At 35.4% G+C, this 17,195-nt stretch overlaps 1 protein-coding gene across 2 annotated transcripts; it reads right to left on the bottom strand.

Annotated features, from left to right (window-relative positions):
* Positions 1-484: 484 nt before the first annotated feature.
* On the bottom strand, positions 485-12,607 carry LOC127661331 (aromatase). 2 transcript variants are annotated; one of them, XM_052151962.1, is made up of 10 exons: positions 12,406-12,607; positions 10,922-11,072; positions 10,097-10,251; positions 9,703-9,879; positions 7,769-7,883; positions 6,646-6,757; positions 6,383-6,545; positions 5,289-5,530; positions 3,470-3,695; positions 485-519 (listed from the first exon to the last, which is right to left on the bottom strand). In XM_052151962.1, the coding sequence occupies exons 1-10, from the start codon at positions 12,605-12,607 to the stop codon at positions 485-487; spliced, it is 1,578 nt and encodes a 525-aa protein (XP_052007922.1). The 2 variants fall into 2 exon arrangements, with proteins under 2 accessions (XP_052007922.1, XP_052007921.1); XM_052151961.1 differs by lacking the exon at positions 485-519 and having other exon boundaries at positions 3,315-3,695.
* Positions 12,608-17,195: the final 4,588 nt, after the last annotated feature.

The following is a 17,195-nucleotide window of genomic DNA, read 5'->3' as shown; positions in this document are numbered from 1 at the left end:
TGTCTTTTAAAGTGCTTTTATGCACTTTTTGTTTGTTTTGTATTTTTGTGTGTCCACTTTTGTTGAATGAAAAAGAGCAGCCAGGAAATTCTGTTAAAATTCTCCTTTTGTGTTCCATGGAAGAAAGAAGTTTCTTGTTTTGGGTGAACTACTGTATTCCTAAATATTCAAATTTGAATGCTTGTGGATTTTTAACATGTCCTATAGTATAAGAATTTATTCATCACATATAAATCACTAATCAAAAGACTGGACTGGACTAGATTAGGCTGGACTGGACTGGACTAGGCTGGACTGAAAACATGACTTCTGCTTCCATTTTCATTATGAAACTAGAGAAACAAATATTTCAGAAATGACTTACAGATGTGTTCAGAGATGCTGATGATATCCATGGTAACCAGCACTTCAATTCCGACAGCAGTGTTTAAATCTGTAAAGTATTGTGTGAATAAAATGAGAGAGTCAAGAGACAGGTCACAGCTCAGACTGTGTGTGTGTGTGTGTGTGTGTGTGTGTGTGTGTGTGTGTGTGTGTGTGTGTGTGTGTGTGTGTGTGTGTGTGTGTGTGTGTGCTATGTAATAGTACTCGGTTGCCCATCATGTAAGAGCAGTGTATGGATGTACAGTATGTGTGCATGAGGATAATGTGTATGTCTGTCTGTAATCTCCCATCTGTACCTGTTCAGAGCTTGTTTCTAATACACATTCATTAAATCATTCTTCCACCCATCACATAATGAAAACACACGTCTCACTAATTTCTGCTCTTCCTTATCAACATTAACATTAACGACTGAATATGATTTTCTCTTCAGCTACATTTCAGAATATGTGTTTATTTGAGGCATTGCGAGTCTATGATTTGTTCTAGAAAAATACAAAAATAACACAAATAATGAGTTTTTTATTATTAATATTATTGCTATATATTAAGGCAAGCATTCCTGTTAAACTGCTCATACACAGGGATTTGAACAAACACCTAACCTTAAATATATAAATATTTGTATTCACATTTGGCACATGTTGCACCATCTGTGCTATACAGACATGAATGAAACCTCAAATCATCCCATTAAAGGAGGGGCCCAAGCCAAATCTAGAGACCAGAATATCATAGACACTTTGGGGTGGGCTCTTTTGACTTGGGACAGAAAGCAACCACCTAACAATCAACCTAAATACCCTAGTTACCCCCTCGAAACACGACCCACTCAGAACACTTTAGCAACTGCATAGGGACGCCCTGGTAACACACTTAGCACCCTAGCATTGTGGTGACAAGTTTTGCCTGTGCAAGCACAACTGTTCAAAAAGTTGTACATTTCGTTTGATATGGATGACAGTGTTTATTGCCTGGTTTGTAAGGTCCTGTAACAGGCAGAGGTTATTTTCATTTTCAATTAAGCATATTTCATTTTTCTGCTTATCTTATCTTGAAGTTTCTTCCTGTTGCTGTAAGACAGATCAATTCTGTTTGTCTCAGAATATTAAAAAAAACACGGCACTACCATGGTACATTTCTTTCATTTCTGCCAGTGTCTGACTTAATCAAATGTGACTGTGATATGTCAAATATAATAATAATAATAATTAAATATATTTTCTTTAAGTTGACTGGTTTTATAAAACGAACAAATAAGAACCAGACATTTGAAAATTCCTACTTTTCATGAATGTACCCCCATTGGCATGTATAAATGATGTTTGTGTAGGTCAAAGGTCATATATTTCAAACAAACTTAGTCAATTGATAAACTTCAAAAACATATTTCATAATGTGCATATAATATATATTTTACAGTAAAGATGAATTTGTTCACATTAGTTAACTACATTAATTCATATGAACTATCAGTGAACAATATCTTTACAGCACTTATTAATCGTGGTTAATGTTAATTTTGCCAGTTGCATTATTAACTAATATGAACAAATAATGAACAATTGTGATTTTAAAATGAACATTAAACTTTTAATGTAAATGGTTCATGTTCAACACATACGATACATTTTTTTTAATTAAAAGTTGTCAATGTTAACATTATAATGTGTTATGAACTAACATTCCCTAACAATGAACAATAGTGTTTTTATAAATTAACATTCACATTATTACATGTAATATTTACATATTTAATATATTGTTATTTTATGATGCCATTTCCTAAGGTAAACAAACGTCTTTATTGTAAAGTGTTACTGGGATTCAATCATTCCTACATTAGTGTCAAAAGATGACAGACATGCAAAAAAAAAAATAAATAAATAAAATAAATATATATATATATATATATATATATATATATATATATATATATATATATATATATATAACTATAACAATACTTACTAAGAATAAACTAACAAAAGTCTATACAGTCCTAGATGAAACTATTTTACCAAAAAAAAAAAAACTCTTTCTCTTTATATTCCTGTCTAGCTCTTCTATCTGCTCTCAGCTCTGGAAGCATGAATATCCCAGAATATCTGAATGTGTTCCTGTTTCCTGTCTAGAGCTTTGACATGGAGATCTGTGAATCAGACAGGTGTGTGTGTGTGTGTGTGTGTGTGTGTGCATTTGTCCGCAGTGAATTCTTTGTTTGCCACTTACACAGCTGCACAGGTTACCATGGCGATAATGAGACACAATGCTTCACACTCATTTCCCTGCTCATCTAAATGTTGCTAAATTATTGTGAAAGAAAACAATATGGAATACAGACGTTGTAGAGAGCTTCAGCCCTGATTTTGATGATAACAGATCAAATCTATTGCACTTTAACATGAATTAAGCCAAGGTGACAAATTAACCATGTGTGTGTGTTCATGGTCTGTGTGTGTTGGCTGAAGGCTTCACGGGCCTCATATGGATGAAATGGCCCCTGAAAGATAATGGAGCCTGAGTCCCTAATGCTGCCTGCCAGATATACCCAGGAGCTGTCGAGAGAGTCTGTTCAACATCTGTTGAGTTCAACTAGTTTTGAGTTTACACATTGAACTCATTTAAATCTTGACAGCTCTGAATCCTCAATAATCTAAATCAGACAGATGACTTGTGAAGTGTTATGATTCATTTAGATGTGTAGATCATGTGGTGTGACAGCGCCCTCTGCTGAGGAATATCATTGCTGCAGTGCTGTGGCATTACAAGATCTACTAGTGGCGTTTTATTACTGAATATGGTTACTATATTTCTCAAGTATGTTGGTACTTAATGGGCATCTTAAATAACTTTTTTTTAAAAAAAATAAAAAATCAGTTACAATGAATCCATTTAATAATAGTTTTATTTAACAATATAGACAGAAATGGTAATACACAGAATGCCACAATATCATCCATCATAACAGTTACATAATTACAAGAAGATTTAGCCATACAAACATCCAAAAGACATTGACGACAAGCAAGCGTGAGATAAATACATGTTAATGACCCAGAAGCTCATCCAGTATGTTTGAGGTTTCTGAGGAGCAGCTGTACACTGAGAGTGGAGGGCTGATCCTCCATAGGCTGCTGCGAGAGGTTGTTGGTTTGAGGGATGCTATCGACAGTACAGCCCTTCACTGGACACACAGAGAAACGAGACAACAGCATCACAAGTATGGACTTCATCATCACCATTGCGATGTGCTTCCCCACACATGAACGTGGACCTGATCCGAACGGCTGAAAGAAGCGATTCGGCACCTTTTAAAAGAGAGATATTACATGTTGTTACAAACATTCATACACATTCATCAAAATTGAGCCATATGTTTGGCCCTGCAGGCTGATCACATTGATGTGGCTATTGTGGCTCACAGCCATAGCGCCACCTACTGGTGGAAGGAAGTGTGGCGTTTTAACAGACTTTGAAATATCCATCTTATGTTTACCTGAATTGCTTCAAAATTCTTTAGAATAATGTCAAGACACTGCTGATGTAAAATTATCAAGGGATGTTTGATATCTTAAATAGTGTTGCCATAGTAATGTATTAATTGATATTATACCTTTCGTCCAATATTTGGGTGTTTTTGAGGCACTTGACATGCTTAAAATTTCATAAAATTTCATAAAATCAAGAGTAGTTGGCCTTAGGGCTGGGTGTGTAGAGGGGGCTCTGTAGAGCCCCCTTTAAAATGGCCATGTAAAACTGCCTCTGTAACACCTCTATTTTTCCTACAGTCACCAAAATTGTTACAAGAATGGCTTGTTCTCATCAAGCCAGACAACATTCATAATTATAGTCATTAGCTCTGCCCAACAGGAAGTCTGCCATTTTGGATTTTTTGAATATTGCAGTCTCTGAACTTTTAAATACTCCTCCTAGAGTATTCATGAGACTGTCACCACATTTAGACAACACTCTGCCAAGACATTGAAGATGCAAAATTGTGAACAGATTTTTTATATATCGAACAGTGTTGTCATGGTGAGGCATTCAATTATTGGCAAAAAATGGGGAAACAGGAAGTGGTCATATCTTCTATGTGCAATGTGTGATTTAGATCAAACTTTAGATATATGTTTAGTCTTGGGGGCTAATCACATGGATGTGAGTATTTTGGGACATGGTCATAGCGCCACTACCTGGCAGAAGGAAGTGTGGCTATTATAACAGACTTTAAAATAGTCCTCTTAAATTATACTTCAAAATTGTTTAGAATCATGTTAAATGCCAAACGCATGTGTCCATCTTGCATTGTTTTCCAAAAGCCACTGGGTGGAAATGGACCCATGGTGCTTGGGCCTGTCACCACTGCTTGCAGCTATATTTGCAATTGTTACCTTAAGGGGGCATTTCTACACGATCTAGGTTTTTTTTTTTTGTGGAAACATGGATATGTTGGAAACATGCTTCATGCTGCAACGCATCTTTCTATATTTAAAGGAGATTCCTTATTAATTTCTTATGATTTTGCAGTAGTAGTCTCACTTTTTGTAAAGTTGTAAAGTATATATTTAAATATAACTATTTATAATGATTTAATCATTATATATTGAAGCATTGTTATTTGAGGGGCTTTCTCAGCAAATATTTAGGTATGTGATTAATTTGATTAATTTGGTTAATTAATTGGCATACCATGTAATTAATATGATTAAAAAATGTAATCGATTGACTCATAAAAATAATAGAATAAAATGTATTCTGATATATTTTTATGTTTTATTTCTCATATATTAAAACTATTATTATGGTTACCATGAGATATATTTGAAAGGCATTTACATCTAAAATATAGGACAAAATAAAAAAAATTAAAAAAAGATAAGGACAATAAAATGATCACTCACGTTTTTCTGGAAGTTATCCAGACTGAACTCATTTGGTTTGGGGAAGAAATCCGATCTGTGCATCCGCCCCACGTTCAGTATGATGTTTGTTCCTTTCTTCACTCTGTAGCCTTCGATGACATCATCATCCAGCGCCCGGCGCATGGTGAAGTCCACGACTGGGTGGAACCTGAGTGACTCGTTGATAAAACTCTCCAGAATGTGTAATCGGGACAGATGTGAGTGCTGCAGTCTCTTACCAGCTACAAGAATCACACAGACACAAACAACTCAGCACAACATCTAATGACACACAGATTTTTCATCTTTTTTTCATGTTTAAAACCCGCTTCAATTAACAGAGAAACGTCTGAATAAAAGAAATCTCGACTAGTAGTTCACCCCCAAAACATTAACGGCTGTCATTAATCTCTTACCCTCATGTTGTTCCAACCTGTATGAATTACTTTTTTCTGTGGAACACAAAATGAGACACTTTGAAGTCTTGGCTGCTCTTTTCCTTACAATAACAGTTCATAGTGACAACAGCTTTCAAGCTCCAAAACAAACATGAAAAAGAATAACATTAAAATAAAAGTAGTCCAGATGACTCTTGCACTATACACCAATCAGCCACAACATTAAAACCACATGCCAACAATCATGCCACGGTTCAAATTACTGAGATACATTTTTCCCCATTCTGATGGTTGATGTGAACATTAACACACAGTGCCAGATGGGCTGGTAGGAGAAGAAGAATAACTTAAGGAACAGACTGCAATTTACAGTGTTAATTCACTGAAAATCTTTCTAAAAGCTAGGATTTTATCAGTTTATTAGAAGATACAATTAAGTAAACAATGACTTAAATTTAAAGTCATATGGACCTGTTTAGAGCTGTCATTGTATGGAAAACAGCTGCTTGAAAATTATTCAACATTTAACTTTTTGAGTTCCACTGAAAAAATAACAGCATATGAGTTGAGAACAACATGAGGGTGCGTAAACAATGACATCATTTTCCTTTTCGGTTGAACTTTTCATTTAAAGAAAGATGACTGAAGTTCTTTTTTATATTTAAGAGTGTGTGTGCATGCTTTAAGTGTTCAGACCTAAGACGATGTGTATTTCCTGCAGGATCTTGAACTCGACGTCTGGATTCTGTTTGAGTAACAGCAGCATGAAGAACAGACTGACAGAGAGAGTGTCCGGAGCCGCGATCACCATCTCCAACACACACTGCCTGACGTTCTCAGCGCTCAGCTCCCCATGACTCTAAACATGCATAAACACACATAACATGCATAAACAGGTCAATCATTCTTCCATGCTTCTTATGTGTTTCAGAGGTGTTTCATGTGCATGTGACATTCACCTGGGCGAATATGAGTTGTGAAGTGAAGTCGAGATGGTCCAGTTTGTCTGTCTGTGACAGTTGAGCTCTCTTCTGCTCTATTAGATCTGTGATGGCATTCTGTAACTCCTGACTGAAACACATACAATGCATTAACACTCAAACCTTTACAGAAATTCACTAGTAACACTTTACATTAATATATCAAACGAAAGCTCTCATTCGCAGGAATGCAACAGTATAGTTTATTGTGTTGCCCTAATATCACAGTTCGATAAATTCTCAAAACAAAATAATCACAAAGTGAAATATGATTAATTAAATGAAATTCTTTTATGCGCCGATATATGTTATCGACTACTTATGATAAACTGTTATATACCATCACAAAGGGAAGGATCACAGCTTTCTAATGATACTTGGATTGAGCTTCTAGTCCACAGGAGAGGCCAAAATATTCAATGAAATAAGGAGGCTGGTGCATGAACTGAAATTTAAACTGAATGTCTATGGACAAGCACATCTGTGAGGGCTAAAATGCGTTAGAGCGCCACCTACATTTCAGATCTATATATTGTGATGGAATGTGATAGAAAATTATAGTGTTTGCTGCCAATTGCTGGGCCTCAAGAGGATAATGACCTTTAACGTTAAAAACCTTTTTTTAATAGTTTGTCTAATGGTACTAAAAACAGTTTAATGTAAAAAATTATTTCATATGTCAGTTTTTACAAGGTTAATAAGTATACAAATTAAGCATTTATAACATGCAAGTTAAAATGCTCACTATTTCGCAACTACTGGATGAAAGTCACCCTTTAAGTATGTTGCTAAATCTGCAGATAAATGATTAATATGCACTGGGAAATGACTTCATTATTGAAACCCTTTATAAACCCTTAACAAAGGTCAAATTCATGTAAAGTGTTACTGAGACAGACGCATAGTACTGGATGATCATCATATTCATTGACTATGGTATTTGCATGGGAGAGACAATAACAATGGTATTACCATGGTAATTTGGTGGTAATAAACATTGAAAGACTATGGTACATATCCGAAAAACATTGTACTATCATGTGACGTTTAAAAAAGAAACCATTGTACCATTGTAATTTTATTAGTGGTTTGATAAACTCACGCTTCTTGTCTGTGCTTTCTGTGCAGCCAGTCCAGTTTGAAGTAGATGTCAGGTTTGATTAGGACTGTCTGCCAGGTGTCGAAATACCTCTGAATCTTGTGAAGCAGATCTCGCTCTGAACAGAAACAAAATCAAAAATGTTACATATTACACAAGAATCTTAAATAAAAAAACAGTATAATTATAAATAAAAGAGACAAATTCAGGCAACAATAATACCAACAGTACTATAAATTACTATATATTCTCCTCTCTGCCCAGTAGATGGCGATATTGTGAATGGCCAAATACAAAAGAAGAAGAATGTGAAAGTGAAAGTGGAGATTTATAGTAAAAAAGACTTAAATATTCATCTGTTTCTCACCCACACCTAACACATTGCTTCTGAAGAAATGGATTTAACCACTGGAGTCATATGGATTACTTTTATGATGCCTTTATGTGCTTTTTGGAGCTTCAAAGTTTTAGCCACCATTCACTTGCATTGAATGGACTAACAAAGCTGAAATATCCTTCTAAAAATATTTGTTTGTGTTCATCGGATGAAATAAAGTCATACACATATGGGATGGCATGAGGGCGTGTAAATGATGAGAGAGTTTTAATTTTTGGGTGAATTATCCCTTTAAGTAAATCATTTTATTTAAGACAGACAGGATACAAGTTTCTAGAGTAGCTCTGCAGGACATCAGCAATAAAATGGGGCATCCGTTTTCTATGGTGGATCCGCTAACAAAAGAGCAAATCAGAAAACACAACAGATCAATTCAGTCGAAACGAAAGGGTAGGAAGACTGACTGAAAAAACTAATTCATTTCAAGTGTTTCTCTCTCAGGAAAACAGTAGCTAACAGGAAACTTTACAACACAGTGAGCGGGAAAAGGTACTTCGTCTAGTGCATGAGGGACCGTCTTAAAGTCCACAAACTGCGCTAAAACGTTGGTGGCATTCAAGCGTAACTTAAAAAACACTGTTGTTTAAAATAAAAATGATAAAGGTTGCGATTGATGCCAACGGATAGATTTTCCAAGTATATCCAATTAAATGGACACAGTGTTCAATTATTATAGCAAAAAACATCACTAAAATTCATCAAGATGTAATATTTACATTGCAAAGGTTGTAACAGGTTGCCAGTGGTGTGAATGACTTTCATTGTTTCTTTTTTTGTTTGATTAATATAATCTATTTGTATGATTCCACATTCTGGGAAAATCTCACATAGAGTAAATCAGTATTTCTAATAGCAGCCTTCTACAAACTTTACAATATGAAAATAATATCTTGGTAAAATTTCAGCAATTTATTTCTTTTTCTAAAATATTTGAACACTGTACACATAATTAGACATGCTGGCTTCAAATGTAGAAAGTGAGCCATTAGAGAATTCAACCTTTAGAATCTGAAAATGTTTTTTAAATAACAGTGTTTGTTATGTTAGAATATGCAAGTCAATTGAATGAACACTTGGACGTTTTAGCGCAGTTTGTGGAATTTGTAGACGGTCCCTTACACACGTACATAAAACTACTCCTAATTAACATTTAACTTCGTACCTAAAATGTACCTAAAACTATATTTTTATGCTCTCTGTGTTATAAAGTGTCCCATATGATTTGCTCTTTTTTATTTTTATTTTTTTATTTGCCGTTGTGTTTTTAGGTTGTGCTGTTTTGTTTTGCACTTCATGGCCACCGTAGTTTTCTGTCGGCACTATGTGCTGCTACGGATGCTTCCAGTGAAAACATCTTAAATTATTAAAACGTGATCTATTTGCTTTTGATGCAACGTCACACTCGCATCCAAACATATACTGTATATTCAGTTAAGTGTGTCCAACTTTTGACTGGCCGTGTATAACAGCAATACGATTTAAAACGTATAAAAATAGAGCAGTGATTTACATGTTTGTGTACATGCGTTTCAGGACTGACCATTGAGAGGGACCCCGAGAAACAGTCTGTTGGAGATGTCCACCACAATGCAGCGCAGTACGTTGAGGATGTCTACTTGTCCCCGAGCATCTGTCAGGTGAGACAGATCATCCAGGTGTGTGTTTGTGGAAGAAATGCAGATCTCTAGAGTCCTCTGAAGCCCTGGACCTGTTAGAGCTGACACATATTGTCATGGGAACATTAGAAAAATCTTGATACTTTGAAAAGTTCCGAGACATTTAGCAAAAGACAAAGATAAATGAACAGAATATAGAAAGCATTCAGACATTTTTTGATTTTGAGATAACTTGCCCTCAGTTGCAACCTGAATCGATCTGTTCACATTTAATACAGAATAAATACCAATCTTGCATCTTATATAAAGCATGCTCACCTTTAGCATAGAAGGTGCGGATTTTCTTCCAGAGTGCAATGTTTGAGTTAAATATAATTCCCTGTTCATGCATCCCAATGCACTGCAGACCCAGTTTACTGCCAAACCGTGAGGTGTAGAGAGATCTCTTTAATACATGATACACAGCTGAGGACCTGTAACACACATTCATGGCAAGTTTGGATTCATTTGTACTGGTGAAGGTTAATTCTGTGATATGGTGATGTGCAGGGGTGTAAAACATACTCAGAAATTATACTTAAGTGAAAGTATGGATACTGACTGAAAATTGTACTTAATTAAAAGTCCAAATATTTAGCCAAAAATATTCTTGAGTGTAAGTTTAAAGGTATTGACATTCAATTGTACTTAAGTATACTTAAAGTAAAAAGTAACTCTTTTTGTGTGAGAGAGGATGTTGTTAAATTCGATTGGTTGAAGTCATTTTTTACTGTCTCTGACGACTGTAATATTTCTCCTCCAGTGGCATTCGCAACCTGGTCATAGAATCATGTTACACAAACTACATTTTTGCTAAATGATTTTTATATGGCCTGTTTACAACACTAGAGGCACTACAACAACAACGACTTTATCCCCTTTCACTCAAATCATGAGTAAAACAGCAGATTATCAGTTCATAAACACTTACTTTTCACTCTGTTACTCACAAAATGCTGTCTTATGACATATAAACACTTCTACTATAGAGCATGATGCATAACTGGAGTAAAGTACAAATCCAAAAAATAATAATTAAGTATAATACTTATGTATTTTTACACCCCTGGTGATGCAGTTGTGTAGCGTGGTGTCAGGACTTGCCTGCTCAGGATGAGTGTTTCCTCACCGTTGATCCAGACCCGCACAATGTCTCCATATTTCGAGTTGTAGTAGTTGCTGGCCGTTCCAATCCCACACCAGATGAATCGACAATAAGACAGCAGTGGACCCAGACCCAGAAGGAAACAAGGACCTGAATAAAACATGTTACAACAAACACTTATGATGACATGTCAAGCATTGAGAGCAGTATTCTGCTGTGTCAAAATGATATACTTTTAAAATACAGTGACCCTAAAAAGTATTTCAGACACCTAGATCACTTAAAGTGGCTAAACCTAATGCATCAGTTTACAAAATATCAAACCAATTGATATCAGCTCAAACGATGCTAGAGATCTTGTCAAAATGAACTTTTTGCAATGACTTTAAATCGACAGGTGTCAAGGTGATTTGTAGTGGATGTATGAAGTCTGTTCCACTCAAGCTGACACAGGTGTTCTGGCAGGGTAACCACAAGTGTAATTCAGCACATTAACTATGTTCCTACTATGTTAACTATGTAACTTTTTTAACAATTTCAAAACAACAGTTTCAAAACTTTTTACCAGTAGTGTGTATATATATATATACTTCTGGAAATATAAACAACTTGATTAAAAAAATCAGACTTTCTATAGTTTGATACTATTTAAAATTTCACAACTTAGTCCTGCTGTCCACATATGTGGACATACATTTATAGGAAAACTATTTGTTCAAAATTGTTTTTATTTTTTGCATGTTTCTTAGATGCTTCTAGTTACAAATCAAAAAGGGGAATGGAAAATGCACACAGCAGTCACACACGGGTCTCAAGAGGAGATATATTATATGCATTACAGTATGCTGAGAATGAGCATGAAGACCTGAAAAGTGTTTTTGCAGAGGATTTTAGGTAACTAAATTGGGAGAGCACTCGGAGTAGCGCCATTCTTTTGACATCAACAATTACAGTAATGAATGTAAACACAAAATGACATAATCCCCCTTTTAATCTCACTGTAATAAGTCATGAAACAGGGGATTTTAAGTTTTTCATCAATATAAGTATAAATAAGTGAATTTATTATGCATTTATAACATAAGTATGTTAAAATGCTCACTATTTGGCAAGTATTTGATGAGAATAGGCATTTTTATTTATGTTGTTATAACTGCATATCAGTTATTTATAATGCATTTGTAAATGCCTTATTAGTTATTAATAAACACCTTTATAAACCCTTAACAGAGGGGACATTCATGGAAATTGTTACTAAATTTGAACCTAAAGAAAAGTCCATACGACTACCCTGATGCAGCACAGTCAATAATAACAATTCGATAGGCGAGAGAACCAAATTCAACTTTTAATGATTTAGTCAAGTCATTTTTATTTCAATAGAGCTTTTCACAATACACATTGTTCAATAGCAGTTAAAACCAGCTGAGATCCAAAGAACAAACTTCCAAGGATTGTAAAACTATAATTAAACAGAACCAACCTGGTACATGTGATTTCTCTGTCCTGTGTTTGATGGCCAGCAGCAGGCACAGTAACAGCAGCAGGAGCGTGGCTGTGGCCCCACACACACTCTCAGCGGCCCCTTCAGTGTTGTTACGGACACTGTGTATCAGAAAGCCCATCGTAGCCTCTCCGAGACGCACCGGCTTCATTGCGCAGGGCTGGAGCAGTTCAGCTGCCATAAGAACAGATCAGTAGAGTCAGAACAGCCTAAAGCATCATAGTTCAGCAAACATACACTTTTATATCTGAGGGGTTGCATGGGATTGGATCATGGTAATTCAAAAGTCAAAATAAAATAGAGTGTAACCTTGCCCAATATGGTTGTCCTTCATCATCCAAAACATGATCATGACACTTAAACCCTGAGCTGAGCTCAATGAATTTCTACATTTTCATTAAGAGATCAAAGACTTTAGAGGATACAAGATATCTGCTTAGTGACCTTGGTTCATTGTACTGCTGCTCTTGCACAGAAAAGACCTTCAGATAAGAATGTCTTATAAAGTTAAGGTACAATGACTACAGGTCTTTGATGTTTCTTTACTTTAAACATATACTTTACAAAAAGGGTCATTTTAATGTAAGTAAAAGGAATAAAATATAAATACTTCATACATCTGATTACAAACCAATGAATTACTATAATCAAATTACTTTGAAGCCAAAACGTAGTGAAACATATATTTATAATTAATAGTCAGTTGCACTTACTTGCAATTACTTTTTTGGGTAACTTATCCAAAACTGTTCATGAAGGCTTGTACAGAAATGAATTACAGTGACCCCTTAAAGTATTTGGAAACTTAAGCCACACTTAAAAAAACAAAACAAATCAAAAACACCAGTTGTAATAATTACAAAAATGTGCAATTACAAAAGAAAGTGAAGTTAATTCCAACCCGGTCTAATGACAAGTCGTAATAATAGTACGAGATGGCGTAATCATAAGAAATCGTACATGTTGGCTCTTACAAAACTGTACGACTATTATTCAGATAGAGGAAAAGAAATGAACCAACAAATGATGTTATTGCGATTTTTCTAAAATTTACCCCAACCCTAAACCATGATTTTAATTGGAAAATCACTTTTGTGTAACACGGAAGAAAGAAAACGTTGGGGTTTGGAACGAGACAAGAGATGTAAATTACATACAACAATCATTTTATATTGCATAAATAAATATGGAATGGGTAACCCAATCTTTATGTTCCCAGATGCTTATTAAATGAAAGTGTTGATAGGAGGCTAGCTAAAAGTTGCATTTTTTGTATTCAATTTGAAATCTGTTTGTTGCTTGGTTGGTCTCTATGAGATAAAAGTCATACCATTTCATATGAGTGAAGTTGTACGATATCTTAGGGCATTTCGCTATCTCGTACGATTTTTTATGAGCTGGCTATGAGCACGTTGGTTAGTTAGCTACTTTTGTTTGCAGATACCACTTCGCTTGATATTTTAATATCTATTGCAATGACATTCAGACAATTTTATGTGTGACCAAATTTTCTAGCAAGTCAGTGCACTAGCGGCCATCTTTATATCAATCCCGGGAAGCTATTTCCTGTCATGACAATGCAGCTCCTATCTACTTGAATGGGGAAAGTCCAAAATCTCCAAAATGGTTGGTCAAGATTATGATCAAAGAACATATTTCAAATAAGTTCCCAAATCTGACAACACTGGAATCGTAAATTGTGCTTGTTTACCTCAGATTATGCTAAAAAAACAGCTTGTACAGCTAATGTGCATGCTCATTCTAGAGTTGATTGACAAGCGATGTCTGTGTCTAAGAAATGATTGGCTCTTTTATCTGGAAGGCAGGAATTCATTTCTACATCCATTGGCTGCAGTTGGGCATTTCCAATTTTTTCCCTTTCATTTTAATAGAAGTGTCCCGTCTCTGCTGACTTTAGTGTCCAAATACTTTTTGGGGCCACTGTATTTAGATTTAATATGTGTAACATGCACTGTAATGTAATATGTTATAGACAGTTCATACATTTCAGGAGTTTTATCATCAATCTACGGTCTCTTAATGTTTTTGTTTTATTCAATCTTAAAGTATCATGATTATATAGAAATTAAAATTCACTGTTAGGTTTTAAACAAAAACAAATTGTTAAGTTGAACACAAAAGCTTTTCTGTGTCTCTTCAGTTTGCAGTCTTTATCTAAATCAGAGACATGGTTGTGAAATCACTGAATGCCCACTTTCATCTGCAAAGAATTTATGGAAATGAGCTGACATCTCTGAGCACATGTAGTCAGAGCAGATGCATGCAGGCTTCTGGCATTTTCTGTGTGAGGGGAGGGAGATTTCGCTCAGTATCTTCTCTACACTTTGCCATGAGCTGAGTGTGTCACACTCATTCACTCATACACTCATTCTCTCATACTAAGCATGCGACCCATCAACCATCCAAAATTAATGAAATAATTACGCTTTTTAAGAATTAATATGCATCTGATAAATTTAAGATTTCATCTGCAGGCTATTCCTATTATGTAATACTTTACATTGTAATGTTTCTAACATGTGTTAATATTATTAAACTTATTATAATTTTTTTTTTATGAAATCATATTTAAGCTTTCTTTGATCACAATATCACAAGTAACTTTTTATTTAATTGTAAGTAATTTCCCACCACAGAATGCTCAATGAGTTAAAAAAGGAATGCTAGAGTGACAGCTAAAGACTTTAAGAAATCATTGTAACTGGTTAACAACTCTGTTTATGAGTCTACTATAAGGAAAACATCAAACAGGCATGTGTCCATGGCAGGACGCCACAAAGGAAGCCGCTGCTTTCCAACAAAAACATTGCTGTGCACCTAAAGTTTGCCAAAGACTATATTGACACTATACAACGCTACTGGGAAAATGGACTGATGAATCTAAGATTGAATAGTTTGGGAAGAACACGCAGCACAACATATGGCGTAAAAAGGGCACTGCATACCAACATGAAAACTTCATCCCAACGGTGGAGGACAGTGGAGGGAGCATCATGATTTGGGGCTGCTTTGATGCTTCGGGGCCTGGACCACTTGCCATCATCAAGGGAAAAAAGAATTCACAAGTTCATTAAGATTTCCTACAGGATAATGTCAGGGTGGCAGTGTGCCAGATGAAGCACAGTAGAATTTTGGTGATGCAGCAGGACAATGACCCAAAACTTCAAAGTAACTCCACTACAGAATGACTTCAAAAAGAGTAAATCCACCTTTTGGAGAAGCCCAGATAGAACCCAGACATTAACTCAATGGAGATGCTGTGGAATGACCAGAAGAGAGTTGTTCACACCAGACATCCTAAAACTATGGCTGAGCTGAAGCAGTTCTGAAAGGGAGAATGGTCCATAATTCCTTCTAAACGTTGTACAGGTGTAATCCACAGCTACCAGAAAGGCTTGTTTAAGGTTATTATTGCCAAAGGAGGATTGACCAGTTATTATATCCAAGGGTTCTTTTACCACAGCACAATGAATGTTTAATGGGATGAGTTCGATGAAGACATGAAAGATTATAATTGTTTATGTGTTGTTAGCTTAAGCACATTGTTTTTGTCAATACTTGTGAATTTGATGAAGATGAGATCACATTTTATGACCAATTTATGCAGAAAACCAGATAATGCCAAAGGGTTTACATAATTATTCTTGCCACGGAATACACTAACTTGAAACGTAAAAACATAATATTGAGAACCACTGGGATAAATTGTAATACTTTTTGGTTACAGTAGGTTTAGGTTTGTGTTAAGGGTTAACCTTAGGAAAAAACATAATACATTGTTCAGCAAAAGTCCCCACCATAATGCTAGGAGGGTGTTGTGGTTGCTAAAGTTATGAGTGTTTTTTTTGTGCATATTGCTATGTGTTTGCTATTGTGTTCTGTATGGTTGTTAGGCCGTTGTTAGAGTGTTCTGGGTGGTTGCTTTCTAGACCTAGTCAACCACTAAAAATAATCTATGATTTTCTGGTCCCTAGATTTAATTGGCACATTCTTCAATGTAAATTATTTTATGTTTTTGTCCATTTATTCATCAGTCAGGTGAAAACTGTAAGTCTGATGTCTTAGATAAGTAATGATAGCACACTTCTTCTTAACAAGCCACAGGATTTGAGGAATAATAATTATGTGGCGGTGTCTTGCAGTAATTTCCCTAGGTGTCAGAATTTGGGGTGGTCCTGATTAAAACTTATACTGTCAGTAAGACAAACTCTCCTCTCTTGAAGGATAGGGGAATAAAGAAAGGAATGTAATTTATCACAGAGAAACAAGGAATCTTTAATTCATTGGAGAAAAAAACGTCCCTCTGCACACTGAAAGCCGCATCACTGAAATATGAATACAGCCTTTGTGATCCTTGGGTTTCTTCAAAAACGATGTTTGTCCCTTGTAGCAAAACTGTGGGCAGAAGGGCATGAGGAGAGGGAATTGTGGGTTTTCAACCAAAAATGTATAGATCTTTTATATTTATGTTGCTGGATTTCTTACCACAACTTCCAAGAAAGTATGTATATTGTGTCTATCGAAATTCAGTGTTTGTGGCGATTATCAGCTGGAAACTTCTCCAAAACTCTCAAAGTAATAATCAATCATTAGAATAATTACTCCTTAATTTTTTATGTTTTTAATGTCTTTTTCTGTCCACCCACAACTGAGTCACCATACACCCAGGATCCCCTCTGAAGAGAACAGTGTGTTGATCTTTGGGTCATGTGTTCAGTTCAGTGAATGCAATGCAAGATGTATGGCTG

The sequence above is a fragment of the Xyrauchen texanus genome, chromosome 21, assembly GCF_025860055.1.
Source record: "Xyrauchen texanus isolate HMW12.3.18 chromosome 21, RBS_HiC_50CHRs, whole genome shotgun sequence".
Lineage (NCBI taxonomy): Eukaryota > Metazoa > Chordata > Actinopteri > Cypriniformes > Catostomidae > Xyrauchen > Xyrauchen texanus.
The sequence above is the reverse complement of the archived record's forward strand: the minus strand, read 5'-3'. Positions and strand labels throughout refer to the sequence as shown.